This window comes from Chiloscyllium plagiosum, unplaced genomic scaffold (assembly GCF_037043375.1).
Source record: "Chiloscyllium plagiosum isolate Xiang-an unplaced genomic scaffold, Cpla_swu_hap1 HiC_scaffold_50, whole genome shotgun sequence".
Lineage (NCBI taxonomy): Eukaryota > Metazoa > Chordata > Chondrichthyes > Orectolobiformes > Hemiscylliidae > Chiloscyllium > Chiloscyllium plagiosum.
The window spans coordinates 48,451,097-48,465,702 of NW_028270188.1; the positions used below are offsets into that span (position 1 = coordinate 48,451,097).

A 14,606-nucleotide genomic window follows, 5' to 3' on the forward strand; every position below is an offset into this window, starting at 1 on the left:
TTCATGTCACATTAAAGGTGATCACCATTGCACCACACACACACACACACACACACACACACACAGAGATATATTCTTATACACACACACACACACCTTTATAGATACACACACTCACACATGCACCCCCTCACAGACTTAAGACACTCTGCACTCACTACACACACACTTTCTCACACTCATAACCCCCACCCCAGACAGACAGACACACACACACACACACAGACAAAGACCCACATGCACACATATATTTTGTGGGGTGAATTTGTACTTGCAGAGTTACATTGCACTTTGCTCAAAAACTGCATACATTCATGTAGAACTCTGAGCTCAAAAACTGCATGAATTTATGTAAAACTCTGTTATCTCACTTTTTAGATTAGAATCAATCTAAATATTAGGTCATAGACAGAGAACACAGGGGGTTAACACCTTCAACATATTGTCTAGCTATCACCATTGTTAACAGCTAACCCGAGATCGCAGCTTTTAAAAAAAAGGTTTTGTGATTTACACATGAAAGAAGTGAAACTATCACTGTATTCTAACTGATGAAAGGCTTAACAGACAATCAATTTTTCAATGTATAATTTCAGTTATATCACACTGCAAATTTTTGCTATATATTCTGTATTACGACCGAGCCCTCCACTATCACCTGATGAAGGAGCGTCGCTCCGAAAGCTAGTGTGCTTCCAATTAAACCTGTTGGACTATAACCTGGTGTTGTGTGATTTTTAACTTTGTACACCCCAGTCCAACACCAGCATCTCCAAATACATCAATGGTGTGGGTGAGGAAAGGAAAGATATGGGAGCTAAATTCACAGGCAACACCAAGTAAAGTAAAATGTTGAGGGTAACTAGGAAATTGCAGACAGATATATAGGTTGAGTGAGGGAGTATAGTGTGGGAAGGTGTGAAATTGTTCACTTTGGCAGGAAGAATAAAAAGAAATGTTACTTAAGGGGAGAGGATCATGGAATCCTGAGATGGAAGGAGATCAAAATGTTCTACTGTGTGAGGATATTATTCTTCAGTTATCTAGGGCATTGGTAAGACCACATCTGGAATACTGTGTGCAGTTTTGGTTGCCTTGTTTAAGAAAGGATGTACTGCATTGCAGGCGATTCAGAGGAAGCTTTACTCAGTTGATACCTGTAATGAGTGGATTGCCTTATGAGGAAGGGTTGGACAGACTGGATTTATTTCCACTGGAGTTTAGAACAGTGAGGGTGAGCTTGATTGAAGTGCGTAGATCCAGAATGGTCTTCACAAGATGGACATGGAAAGGATGTTTCCTCTTCTGGATGAGTCTAGGATCAGCAGGCAGTGGTTTAAAATCAGGATTGCCCTTTTAGCATCAAGATGAGAATATATTTTTCTGAGGCTTAGGTGACTTTGGAAAACCCTGCCTCAATGCAGTGAATTGAATTATTTTCGACAGAGAGAGAATGTTCCTTGTCAGATAATGTTTTCAGAAGTTCTCAGGAATGTGGCATTCAAAGCACAAACAGATCAGCTTTTATCTTAGTGAACACTGTCGCAAGCTTGAGGGGCCGAATGGCCTGCTTCTCCTCTTTCATACGTTCATGAGTTCTGATCCGGCTGCCTCCCCCTACAGGCCCGCACCCCTCTGCTGCCTCCCCCTACAGGCCCGCACCCCTCTGCTGCCTCCCCGTGCAGACCCGCACCCCTCTGCTGCCTCCCCCCTAAAGGCCCGCACCCCTCTGCTGCCTCCCCGTGCAGGCCCGCACCCCTCTGCTGCCTCCCCCTACAGGCTCGCACCCCTCTGCTGCCTCCCCGTGCAGGCCTGCTCCCCTCTGTTGCCTCCCCATGCAGGCCCATACGCCTCTGCTGCCTCCCCCGTGCAGGCCCGCACCCCTCTGCTGCCTCCCCCGTGCAGGCCCGCACCCCTCTGCTGCCTCCCCCGTGCAGGCCCGCACCCCTCTGCTGCCTCCCCCGTGCAGGCCCGCACCCCTCTGCTGCCTCCCCCGTGCAGGCCCGCACCCCTCTGCTGCCTCCCCCGTGCAGGCCCGCACCCCTCTGCTGCCTCCCCCGTGCAGGCCCGCACCCCTCTGCTGCCTCCCCCGTGCAGGCCCGCACCCCTCTGCTGCCTCCCCCGTGCAGGCCCGCACCCCTCTGCTGCCTCCCCCGTGCAGGCCCGCACCCCTCTGCTGCCTCCCCCGTGCAGGCCCGCACCCCTCTGCTGCCTCCCCCGTGCAGGCCCGCACCCCTCTGCTGCCTCCCCCGTGCAGGCCCGCACCCCTCTGCTGCCTCCCCCGTGCAGGCCCGCACCCCTCTGCAGTCACCTTCTTAGAATCCTCCCCTGTAAGTAATCCTTATCGGGACTAGTGCCTCCTGTGAGAGAAACTCTTGAATATTTCATTGAGTGTAGTCTGACCTGCATTAGATTGATTTTGGATCAAAGTGGAAGTTAAGGTTTATTGGGTAGTGTGGACAGGCAGGAAAATAGAATGAGTTGTCGATCAGGTGGGCTGCAAGCTTTTCATAAAGCGGGCTTTGGAGGGGGGAGTGGGGGGGCGATGGCTATTCCTGGGGTGGGGGACAGGGGTACTCAGCCTCTATGTGCGAAGCCCATACAGGCCTCACCCAGACGTTTGCAATTTTTTTTTGAGAATTGTCTTGCCTTATTTGTGAAAATCCTAAAGCCTGCAATGAGATCTGGTGGAACGTTAAGGTTGGAGGGTGATTTTGATCAAAGATGTCAACCTAATAAACAGAGACGACAGAATAACTGGCGTGAAATTGTTCCCCGATGCCCCCCCAGGAACATTTCGTGCACTGAATGTATTTCTCACGCACCAACAGCAAATAATATAATGCCAACTGCACATTTTAAACTTTAGGTTGAAGAATCTTAAGTCAAGAGATATGGGGCAAAGTTGGGTAGATCGAGTTAGATTTCCCCACAGTATCTGGGCATTTCTGAGATAGCCTTTAAATATTTTCGTGGGGCTGCGGGTTAGTGAGATAGAGTTTACAGGATCTGTGCGGAGCTGCGTGATAGTGAGGTAGAGCTTACAGGATCTGTGGGGGGCTGCGGGTTAGGGAGGTGGAGTTTGTAGGATCTGTGTAAAGCTCTGTGGAAAGGCTGTATCTATCCAGGACTGTTGTTTCCAGAAGATTAAGCACAGCTCCATATGGCCTCTGATGAAATTCCCTCTCTTCCTTTGCAGGAATGTTGCTGAGGAGCCTGTGGATTGTCGCCAGACTTGGCCGACCGGTGAGTTACGTTCAGCAGTTTGAAATTACAAACTATTGCAAAACCTTTAGACTACAAGAAAAGGCCAATTGGTTCCTCTGCTTTATGCCCATTCCATGTGATCCTGCCCCCAACTCTGCTCTCCATCTCTCTCTCTCTCTCTGTCTTTCCTCTCCCTTGTGTGTTGATCTAGCTTCCCCCTTTAAAGTGTCCTTGCTCATCACCTTGATCAGTCTGCATGGCAGAGAGTCCCCCTATTCTACCCCTACTGCCTGTGGGAGTGAATCCCCTATTCTCGTCCCCACTCCCTGTGATGGAGAGATGCCTATTCTCCCCCTACTCCCTGTGGGAGCGAGCCCCCATTCTCCCCGTGGGAGCGAGTTTCCCTCCCCCACTCCCCGTGGGAGCGAGTTGCTCCATTCTTCCCCCACTCCCCATGGGAGCGAGATCCCCCATTCTCCCCCTAACTTCCTGTGAGTGAGAGTCTCCCTGCAGGAGTGAGACCCTATTCTCTCTGTTCTCTGGATATCTCCTGAATTTCCATTCGGATTAATAATCACCATCTCGAGTTTTATGGTCCATAATTCTGGTTTCCCTCCACCCCCAGCCCCAATAAATGGAAAGACATTGTATGTATCTGTCAGAGGGAGAGTGCAGAGGGAGTGCCGTGCTGTCAGAGGGTCAGTTCAGAAGGAACAGATAGTCGAGCACTTTCTCTTTGAGAGGGTGGGTGAGCTAGCTCTCTGTCGGTGCAGACCTGATGGGCCGAAGGCCCTCTTCTGTGCTGAATGACTTTCTCGTAGCCCAGTTTATCCACGCCTGAATGCTGTTAAGGAGTGAGGTTCCCCTTTATTCCCTGGGCCTCTCCATTCCAGTGTGATGCTGTGGCTGCCTGTGAGATCCCTTGCTGGGATCAGCCTTTCCTCATTCCCTGCTCAGCGGTTTGACATTCCTGAATTGCTCGTCCGTCTGAATCCTCAATCTGTGCTTATTTCCAACTGTAATTGACATTGTAACATTATAGTAAGATGCCCCCTGGTGACTATTCTGCTACACTGCTCTCCACAAAACCAGGTTGAAATTCAAAACACATATTGCTCTGGGACTGAGTGGGTTGTTTGATCCGTTTCAGAGAGCAGTAAAGAGCCCACAGCTTTGCTGTGGGTCTGGGGTCACGTGAAGACCCGACCAGGCAAGGGTGGCAGATTTCCTTTCCTTAAAAGAATATTAGTGAACCGGACGGGCATTTGCAGCAATCACTGATGGTTACATGGGTCACTGGCAGTGATTGGTTTTATATTCCCTCTCTGTGAATTAAATTCCAGCAGCTGCTGTGGTGGGATTTGAACCTGTATTCACCTACACTGACAGGCACAGCATTAACCCGGGCCTCTGGATTGCTAATCCAGTGACACTCACACTGCACCACCATCACCCAATGTTTAATGAGCCCTTATACCTTTAGAAATTCAGGCTCTGACCTGTTCACCAACACAGTTACAGTCCTGTGAGACAAAGCAATTTATTTTGAAACTGAGCACAGTGTGACAAATTCCCAACCTGCTGCTCAACATCACCGAAAGTTCCTTGTTGTACAGAAACAGTCACTCAGCTGGCTCACTGCAGGCAGATTTTGACCCTGTGTATAGAATGTGGACACTGCACACAGTCACCAGAACAAAAACAAGCTATTGCATGGAGTTTGCATTGTGAGCAATTATATAGTTATGTTTTGTAAGTAACACACTTCAGTGAGTTACAGACTGGAATCTAATCAAGGGATCAGGGTGGTTGATATATAGAAGAACAGATACCTGGAGACGGAGTTACAGACTGGAATCTAATCGAGGGGTTCGGTGGTTTAAATACAGATTAACAGATCCTTGGGTAGTGAGTTACAGACTGAAATCTAAATCCAGGAGTTCAGTCTGGTTTATATATAAAATAACATACCCGGGAGGAAATTGGACTGGAATCTAATCGAGGGGTTTAGGATGGTTTATATATAGAATAACAGATACCCCGGGGAGTGAGTTACAAACTGGAATCTAATCGAGGGATTTAGGGTTGTTTGTGTATAGAATAACAGATACCCGGGAGGGAGTTACAGACTGGAATCTAATAGAGAGGTTCGGGGTTGTTTATATATAGAATAACAGACACCCGAGAGTGAGTTACAGACTGGAATCTAATCAAGAGGTTCAAGGTGGTTTATATATAGAATAATAGATAGCCGGGAGGGAGGTACAGACTGGAATCTAATCAAGAGGTTTGGGGTTGTTTATATACAGAATAACAGATACCTGGGAGTGAGTTACAGACTGGAATCTAATTGAGGGGTTCGGGGTGGTTTATGTATAGAATAACAGAAACCCAGGAGGGAGTTGCCGACTGGAATTTGATCGAGTGGTTCAGGGGTGTTTATGTACAGTTAAGAGATATCCAGGGACTGAGTTACAGACTGGAGTCTAATTGAGGGGTTAAAGGTGGTTTACATATAGAATAACAGATACCCGGGGAGGAAGTTACACAGTGGAATCTAATTGAGGGGCTCGGGGTGGTTTATATACAGAATAACAGATACCCAGGGGAATGGGTTACAGACCGGAATCTCAAGGTGGTTTATATGCAGAATAACAGATACCCCGGGAGGGAGTTACAGACTGGAATCTAATCGAGGGGTTCAAGGTGGTTTACGTATCGAATAACAGGTACCTGGGGAGTGAGTTACAGACTGGAATCGAATAGAGAGGCTTGGGGTTGTTTATATAGAGAACAGCAGATACCCGGGGAGTGGGTTACAGACCAGAATCTCTTCGAGAAGTTCAAGGTGGTTTATATACAGAATAACAGATACCCATGGAGGGGGCAACAGACCGGAATCTAATCGAGGGGTTTATATACAGGATAACAGATACCCAGAGAGTGAGTTACAGACTCTAATCTAATTGAGGAGTTCAGGGTGGTTTATATATAGAATGATAGATACCCAGGAGTGAGTTAGAGACTGGAATCTGATCAAGGGGTTTGGGGTTGTTTATATATAGAATAACAGATACCTGGCAGGGAATTACAGACTGGAATCTGATCGAAGAGTATAGAATAAGGAATACCCGATTGTGAGATTAAATCTGTCGGTCCAAAGTGGAATAAGTATATGGGGAAGTTATGAACACTGGGAGGGTTTGACACCTGTTTTAAGCTGAGCTTCACCTCAATGTAGTGTAAAACACTAAATTTGGTGGAGTAGGGTGGTTTTTAATTTAAATACAGTTCTCCAATTTCTGGACATGTCCAGTCTGGTGGGGTTCGGGGCACATGCTCGTGTGTGAGGTTGTTGTCCACGTGAGTGTATGAGTTCCTTTCTGAGGTGTAAGAGCTGCTCCTGTTTTTGAGATATTTTAGGTGTTGGATGTGATTTCCTCAAATTCCAGGAGCAGCAATCACTTTTATATGCTGTTGCATTGTTTTGGAACTTTGGAAAAGAAAGTCAAAACAACAGCAGATTAAACGGGAGAAGAGCAGACAAAGGAAGCACATAATGAGGACAGTGTAGGAGAGAGAGAGAGAGACTGCCGTTGATGTTTGATTCGTGTATCGCTGAACATCGAAGTGTATCTGGGAAAATTAACAAACAGTGAAATTCACAACTAATCTTGGAGGAACATGTTGGGCGAAGTTCACAGCACAGAATCCGATAAGTTAATTGTTGTTTTAAGTCTGTCAAAGAGACATGCTGCAATAGTGAGTATTGTGGATTCTTTCTTGATTATATGTTTTTGGAGATAAGTCTCTTGATTAAACTTAAAATATAAGCCATAACTATTAATTTAACCTGGGGCAGTGTTTGTAGAGGAATAAGACGGTGTTATCTTCTGGGTCTGTAGATTGTGAAGGAGCAAAAATGGCCTTTAATAGAGTGATGTGTACTTCTTGTCAGATGTGGGAGTTTAAAGAGAGTTTAAGGGTTACTGCGAATTATATCTGTCATAAATGCTGTTGGATGCGAATCTTTTCAGATTGAGTGGATCGGTTGGAGAGACAGATAGAAGCGATGAGGAATTTGCAACAGCAACAGTATGTGATTATTGGCAGTTATAGAAAGGGGGGAAAGTCTCAGATACAGTCACATAGATGGGTTAACTCCAGGAAGGGTGAGAGAGGTCGGCACCTAGGGCAGGAGTCTTTTGTGGATAAATCCATTTCAAACAGGTATGCTGTTTTGAAAAATGTAGGTGGTGATGGATTCTCAGGAGAACGTAGCACGAACAGCCAAGTTTCTGGTATTGAGACTGGCTCGAATGCAACAAGGGGTACGTCGGGTTCCAAGAGATCAATTGTGTTCGGGGATTCTGTAGTCCGAGATACAGACAGACGTTTCTGTGGCCAGCAGAGAAAAAGCAGAATGGTGTGTTGTTTCCCTGGTGCCAGGATCAAGGATGTCTCAGAGAAGGTGCAGAATGTTCTCACGGAGGAGAGGAGCCAGCAAGAGGTCATTGTCCACATTGGAACCAACGACATAGGAAGGGAAAAAGTTGAGATTCTGAAGGGAGATTAGAGAGAGTTAGGCAGCAATTTAAAAAGGAGGTCCTCAAGTGTCGTAATATCTGGATTACTCCCAGTGCTACGAGCTAATGAGGGCAGGAATAGGAGGATAGAGCAGATGAATGCATGGCTGAGGAGCTGGTGTATGGATTCACCATTTTTGGATCATTGGAATCTCTTTTGGGGTAGAAGTGACCTGTACAAGAAGGACGGATTCCACCTAAATTGGAAGGGGACTAATATATTGGGAGAAAAATTTGCTAGAACTGCTTGGGAGGATTTAAACTAGTAAGGTGGGGGTGTGGGACTCAGGGAGATAGTGAGGAACGAGATCGATCTGAGACGGGTACAGCTGAGAACAGAAGTGAGTCAAACAGTCAGGGACAAGGTAGGACTAATAAATCAAACTGCATTTATTTCAATGCAAGGGGCCTAACAGGGAAGGCAGATGAACTCAGGGCATGGTTAGGAACATGGGACTGGAATATCATAGCAATTACGGAAACATGGCTCAGGGATGGGCAGGATTGGCAGCTTAATGTTCAGGAAGGATAGAAAGGGAGGCAAGAGAGGAGGGGGAGTGGCATTTTTGATAAGGGATAGCATTACAGCTGTGCTGAGGGAGGATATTCCCGGAAATACATCCAGGGAAGTTATTTGGGTGGAACTGAGAAATAAGAAAGGGATGATCACCTTATTGGGATTGTATTATAGACCCCCTAATAGTCAGAGGGAAATTGAGAAACAAACTTGTAAGGAGATCTCAGCTATCTGTAAGAATAATAGGGTAGTTATGGTAGGGGATTTTAACTTTCCAAACTAGACTGGGACTGCCATAGTGTTAAAGGTTTAGATGGAGAGGAATTTGTTAACTGTGTACAGGACAATTTTCTGATTCAGTATGTGGATGTACCTACTAGAGAAGGTGCAAAACTTGACCTACTCTTGGGAAATAAGGCAGGGCAGGTGACTGAGATGTCAGTGGGGGAGCACTTTGGGGCCAGCGACCATAATTCTATTCGTTTTAAAATAGTGATGGAAAAGGACAGACCAGATCTAAAAGTTGAAGTTCGAAATTGGAGCAAGGCCAATTTTGACGGTATTAGGCAAGAACTTTTGAAAGCTGATTGGAGGCAGATGTTCGCAGGTAAAGGGACGGCTGGAAAATGGGAAGCCTTCAGAAATGAGATAACAAGAATCCAGAGAAAGTATATTTCTGTCAGGGTGTAAGGGAAGGCTGGTAGGTATAGGGAATGCTGGATGACTAAAGAAATTGAGGGTTTGGTTAAGAAAAAGAAGGAAGCGTATGTCAGGTATAGACAGGATAGATCGAGTGAATCCTTAAAAGAGTATAAAGGCAGTAGGAGTATACTTAAGAGGGAAATCAGGAGGGCAAAAAGGGGACATGAGATAGCTTTGGCAAATAGAATTAAGGAGAATCCAAAGGGTTTTTACAAATATATTAAGCACAAAAGGGTAACTAGGGAGAGAATAGGGCCTCTCAAAGCTCAGCAAGGCGGCCTTTGTGAGGAGCTACAGAAAATGGGGGAGATACTAAATTAGTATTTTGCATCAGTATTTACTGTGGAAAAGGATATGGAAGATATAGACTGTCAGGAAATAGATGGTGACATCTTGCAAAATGTCCAGATTACAGAGGAGTAAGTGCTGGATGTCTTGAAACGGTTAAAGATGGATAAATCCCCAGGACCTGATCAGGTGTACCCTAGAACTCTGTGGGAAGCTAGAGAAGTGATTGCTGGGCCTCTTGCTGAGATATTTGTATCATCGATAGTCACAGGTGAGGTGCCGGAAGACTGGAGGTTGGCAAATGTGGTGCCACTGTTTAAGAAGGGCGGTAACGACAAGCCAGGAACTATAGACCGGTGAGCCTGACCTCGGTGGTAGGCAAGTTGTTGGAGGGAATCCTGAGGGACAAGATATACGTGTATTTGGAAAGGCAGGGACTGATTAGGGATAGTCAACATGGCTTTGTGTGTGGGAAGTCATGTCTCACAAACTTGATTGTGTTTTTTTTGAAGAAGTAACAAAGAAGATTGATGAGGGCAGAGCAGTTTATGTGATCTATCTGGACTTCAGTAAGGCGTTCGACAAGTTTCCCCATGGGAGACTGGTTAGCAAGGTTAGACCGCATGGAATACAGAGAGAACTAGCCATTTGGATACAGAACTGGCTCAAAGGTAGAAGACAGAGGGTGGTGGTGGAGGGTTGATTTTCAGACTGGAGGCCTGTGACCAGTGGAGTGCCACAAGGATCGTAGAGGTACAGTTAGTAAGTTTGCAGATGACACCAAAATTGGAGGTGTAGTGGACAACGAAGAGGGTTACCTCAGATTACAACAGGATCTGGACCAGATGGGCCAATGGGCTGACAAGTGGCAGATGGAGTTTAATTCAGATAAATGCGAGGTGCTTCATTTTGGGAAAGCAAATCTTAGCAGGACTTTATACACTTAATGGTAAGGTCATAGGGAGTGTTGCTGAACAAAGAGACCTTGGAGTGCAGGTAGATAGGATAGTGAAGAAGGCATTTGGTATGCTTTCCTTTATTGGTCAGAGTATTGAGTACAGGAGTTGGGAGGTCATGTTGTGGCTGTACAGGACATTAGTTAGGCCACTGTTGGAATATTGTGTGCAATTCTGGTCTCCTTCCTATCGAAAAGATGTTGTGAAACTTGAAAGGGTTCAGAAAAGATTTACAAGGATGTTGCCAGGGTTGGAGGATCTGAGCTATAGGGAGAGGTTGAACAGGCTGGGGCTGTTTTCCCTGGAGCATCGGAGGCTGAGGGGCATGGATAGGATAAATAGACAAAGTCTTTTCCCTGGGGTCAGGGAGTCCAGAACTAGAGGGCATAGGTTTAGGATGAGAGGGGAAAGATATAAAAGAGACCTAAGGGGCAACTATTTCAGGCAGAGGGTGGTACGTGTATGGAATGAGCTGCCAGAGGATGTGGTGGAGGCTGGTACAATTGCAACATTTAAGAGGCATTTGGATGGGTATATGAATAGGAAGCGTTTGGAGGGATCTGGGCCGGGTGTTTGCAGGTGGGACTAGATTGGGTTGGGATATCTGGTCAGTATGGACGGGTTGGACCGAAGGGTCTGTTTCCATGCTTTATATCTCAATGACTATGACCATCACAGTTGGCCTGTTGTTAGAGAGTGATTAATGCCATTTTATGTTATGTTGTTCATGTAGGTAAATCATGGCCGTCTGTTTCATGGAGGCCCTAACGTGTGGGAGAGTTGTACTCAGCCACAGCTACTCACAGCAGCCACAAGACCAGGCTCTGTATTCAGGACAGGGGAAATGGATCCTGTAAGTACCATACCATGTACTGCCTCTCCACTATCTCTCAAAAGCAGAGAAGTCATTTTGGATTAGTTTTGCAATTCAATTACTTCTACTTATATAGGATTGTCTCAGAGAGGCAGCAATTTACAACATTTCCCTCAGTCCCTCTCCTGCCCAACTCCTTTTACTTGGGCTGTTCCTGTGGCTGATTTTACTGAGACTGCGTCGTTACATACAATGGGAGGTATAACCTATACTTCAAATACTGTGTCCGTCTGAGATATGTCCATTGAACCCAGGGTGAGAGAACCAAAACAAAAGCTGGAATGTTCTCCTATAAGCAAACCAGAAACTGCTGTGAATATTTGGCATCTGTAGAGAGAGAGAGAGAGAGAGATTGGGTTAATCTGACCTTCTGTCAGATGTTATTGTTGCTGATCGCTGTGTTTGTAATCACTCAGTGAAAATATCAGCTGACATTCCAGGCAACAGTGTGGTCTCAATGAGCATTCTATCTGCAAAAAACCCCCAAACTTCCTGCTACTTGCCATTTAAGCACACCACCTTGTTCCCTGGCCAACATCTCTGTCTCAGGCTTGCTGCTGTGCTCCAGTGAAGCTCAGTGCAAACTGAAAGAACAACATCTCATTTTCCACTTGGAGTCCCTGCAGCCTTCTGGACACAATATCGAGTTCAATACTTCAAAGGACTGAGTGGCTTCTTCCACGTCGTTTACACACCCCCATATACCAGGCCTTGTCACCACATGAACTGCTTTCAGGCTGATTCTCCCAGGCTGAACTTTACCCATTCCTCTGTCTGCCCAACTGTTGTTTTCTCTCTCTCTCTCTATCTCTCTGTCCCATCTGCCCCCACATTCTTCAGTGTGATCATGCTGCTGCTTTAACAAGGTTATGTTATCCTTGGTTTTATCCAAGAGGGGTTATAAAAGGCAGAGGTTCAGATTTGTCTGGGTTTTGGGACTTTGCTAATGGCTAACAGATACTACTGAAGGCAATCAGGGGCAAGGCTTATAAAAGCCTTGTACAATGAAAGGCTTTTAAAAGCCTTTCATTGTACAAAGAAAGGGGAGTTGCCAGTTCTCTCAGATCTCTCTCTCTCTTTTTCTCTCTCTCTCTCTAACATCTACCTTTTTTACCAAGGGGTGCGTTTATGAGGATGCCGCAGGACATTGGAACAGCTCCTTTGTTAAGTTGCAGGGATATTGTGTCGGTTGGGTTTATTAGATGTTATTCTAAATTCTGTTTTCGTTTGCTTGTGTTTCATTCTGTGGTGTGTACATAAATTCTGTTTTACTTGAAGCCATGTGGTTTCACCAGCTGCATCACTCCTGGACTATCCACCCCACATCTCCCTAAACCAACTTAAGAAGTTTGGGTTTGGGCTACCTACTTGAAAAGTTTTGATGGGGGATCTGACCTGGTTCATAACATCAGCAAATGTACCAGCCTTTTCCTAGCTAGAGTCAGTTCTGAAGAAGGGTCACTGGACCGAACAATGAATTCTGCTTTCTCTCCACAGATGCTGCTGAGTTTCTTTTGGCCTCACAGGCTGCTGTTTAAACTCATTGTGCACTATATCCTCTGAAGGGGGTTAATTCCCTCTTAGAGTCATTGAGATGTACAGCATGGAAACAGACCCTTTGGTCCAAACCGTCCATGCTGACCAGATATCCCAACCCAATCTAGTCCCACCTGCCAGCATCCGGCCCATATCCCTCCAAACCCTTCCTATTCATATACCCATCCAAATGCCTCTTAAATGTCGCAATTGTACCAACCTCCACCACATCCTCTGGCAGCTCATTCCATACACGTACCACCCTCTGCCTGAAAAAGTTGCCCCTTAGGTCTCTTTTATATCTTTCCCCTCTCACCTTAAACCTATGCCCTCTAGTTCTGCACTCCCCAACCCCAGGGAAAATACTGTGTCTACAATGCCCCTCATAATTTTGTAAATCTCTATAAGGTCACCCCTCAACCCCCAACTCTCCAGGGAAAACAGCCCCAGCCTGTTCAACCTCTCCTTATAGCTAAAACCCTCCAACCCTGGCAGCGTCCTTGTAAATCTCCTTTCCAAAAAAACAAAATCCCTTCAAATCCTGCTCTCTGTGCATCTTCACCCTTGCTGCTCTTTCACCTGTTGTTGAGCTTTCGGAGACTGACTGAATCTGAGGGAGGGCAGTGTGGAAGTGAAGTGGATTTGGTTTGTTTTTGTGCAGGGACATCACAACGAACAGCACGAAGGGCTGCACTACACCATCTCCCCCAGTGACCTGAAAACAGTCTTCCCTCACGGCCTGACTCAGCGATTCCAAAAGCAGGTAAGATCAGGGTGGCAGGCGTAGGGCTGGTGCAGTTAACTCATTCAGTGCCCGTCAAGAGAGAAAACCATTCCCTGTGTTTGAGCCACACTGGGTTACTGGTCTCAGGCTTGTCATCCTGAATGTCCATCAGAGGAGGTGTCATCTTCATTGGCCAGTCTGCCTCTGCTCCTTCTGCTCTATCTCCAGCTCTTCCTTTCTTGGACCCAGTAAAGGAGGGTGCTAAATTGATTCCAATCTCCACCCTTCTCTCACCTTCAGCATCTCGCGTGAGTCTTCCCTCCCCTTCCTTTCCATTAGGAATGGCCTGTCCACCAAGAACAATGACAAGCCTGCCAATTCCCACCGTTACCTCGACGACTCTTTGTCGCACCCTACTTCCTGAGAGGGTTCCAATCCGTTCTCGCAGGTTCTCTGTCTCCGTCACATTTGTTCAACCTTCAACTGGGGTGCTTTTGACGTGACCTCCCTTTTCCTCACTCTCCTGTTAGTCTCCTTTCCCATGCTTCTGCCCTTATCCCTTCCTCTTCTTCCCGGAATAATGTTTGGGTTCCCCCTTGTCCTCACTGGTCTCCGCCTTGGAATTTAGAGGAATGAGGGGAAATCTCACAGAAAAATATAAAACAATGAAGAGAATAAATAAGCTAGAAGCAGGAAGGTCTTTTCCACTGGAGGGTGAAACTGGAACTAGAGTGCATTACCTCAAAGTAAGGGGGGAGCAGATTTCGGGCTGAACTGAGGAGGAACTCCTTCTTCCAAGGGTTTGGGAATCGGTGGAATTTCCTACCACGTGAGACAGCCCCCCACCCCCCCGTTGAATGTTATTAAGGCAAAGACAGATTTTTGACCAGTCAAGGAATTATGGGTCACGGTGAGCAGACGGGTAAGTGGAGCTGAGTCAATGAAAATGATCAGCCATGATCTCACTGAACAGCAGAGCAGGCTCGAGGGGCCAGATGGCCTACTCCAGCTCCTGATTCTTCTGTTCTTATTCTCAGATCATCCTCTGCGTCTTCGACTACCTCCAGCCGATGCCACCATCTTCCCTGTCCCTCCACTTCCAGCATTCCCACAGGGACTGTTCCCTCCATGACCTGCCTGTATCGCTCCACTACCATATCTCCATCTTATTAATTACTCACTCCCCATGGCAGCTTTCCCTGTAATCACAGAACAT

General features: G+C 46.4%; 1 protein-coding gene across 3 annotated transcripts in view; it reads left to right on the forward strand.

The window, feature by feature from the left end:
- The window catches only part of dap3 (death associated protein 3), a 56,848-nt gene that overhangs the window by 22,190 nt on the left and 20,052 nt on the right, over positions 1–14,606 (forward strand). For all 3 annotated transcript variants that reach the window (XM_087985164.1, XM_043684011.2, XM_043684012.2), the window contains exons 2-4: positions 3,200–3,246; positions 10,990–11,109; positions 13,328–13,429. In XM_087985164.1, coding sequence (XP_087841290.1) covers positions 3,202–3,246; positions 10,990–11,109; positions 13,328–13,429 — 267 coding nt within the window. In that variant the 5' untranslated portion in view covers positions 3,200–3,201. The remainder of the gene's footprint in view (positions 1–3,199; positions 3,247–10,989; positions 11,110–13,327; positions 13,430–14,606) is intronic.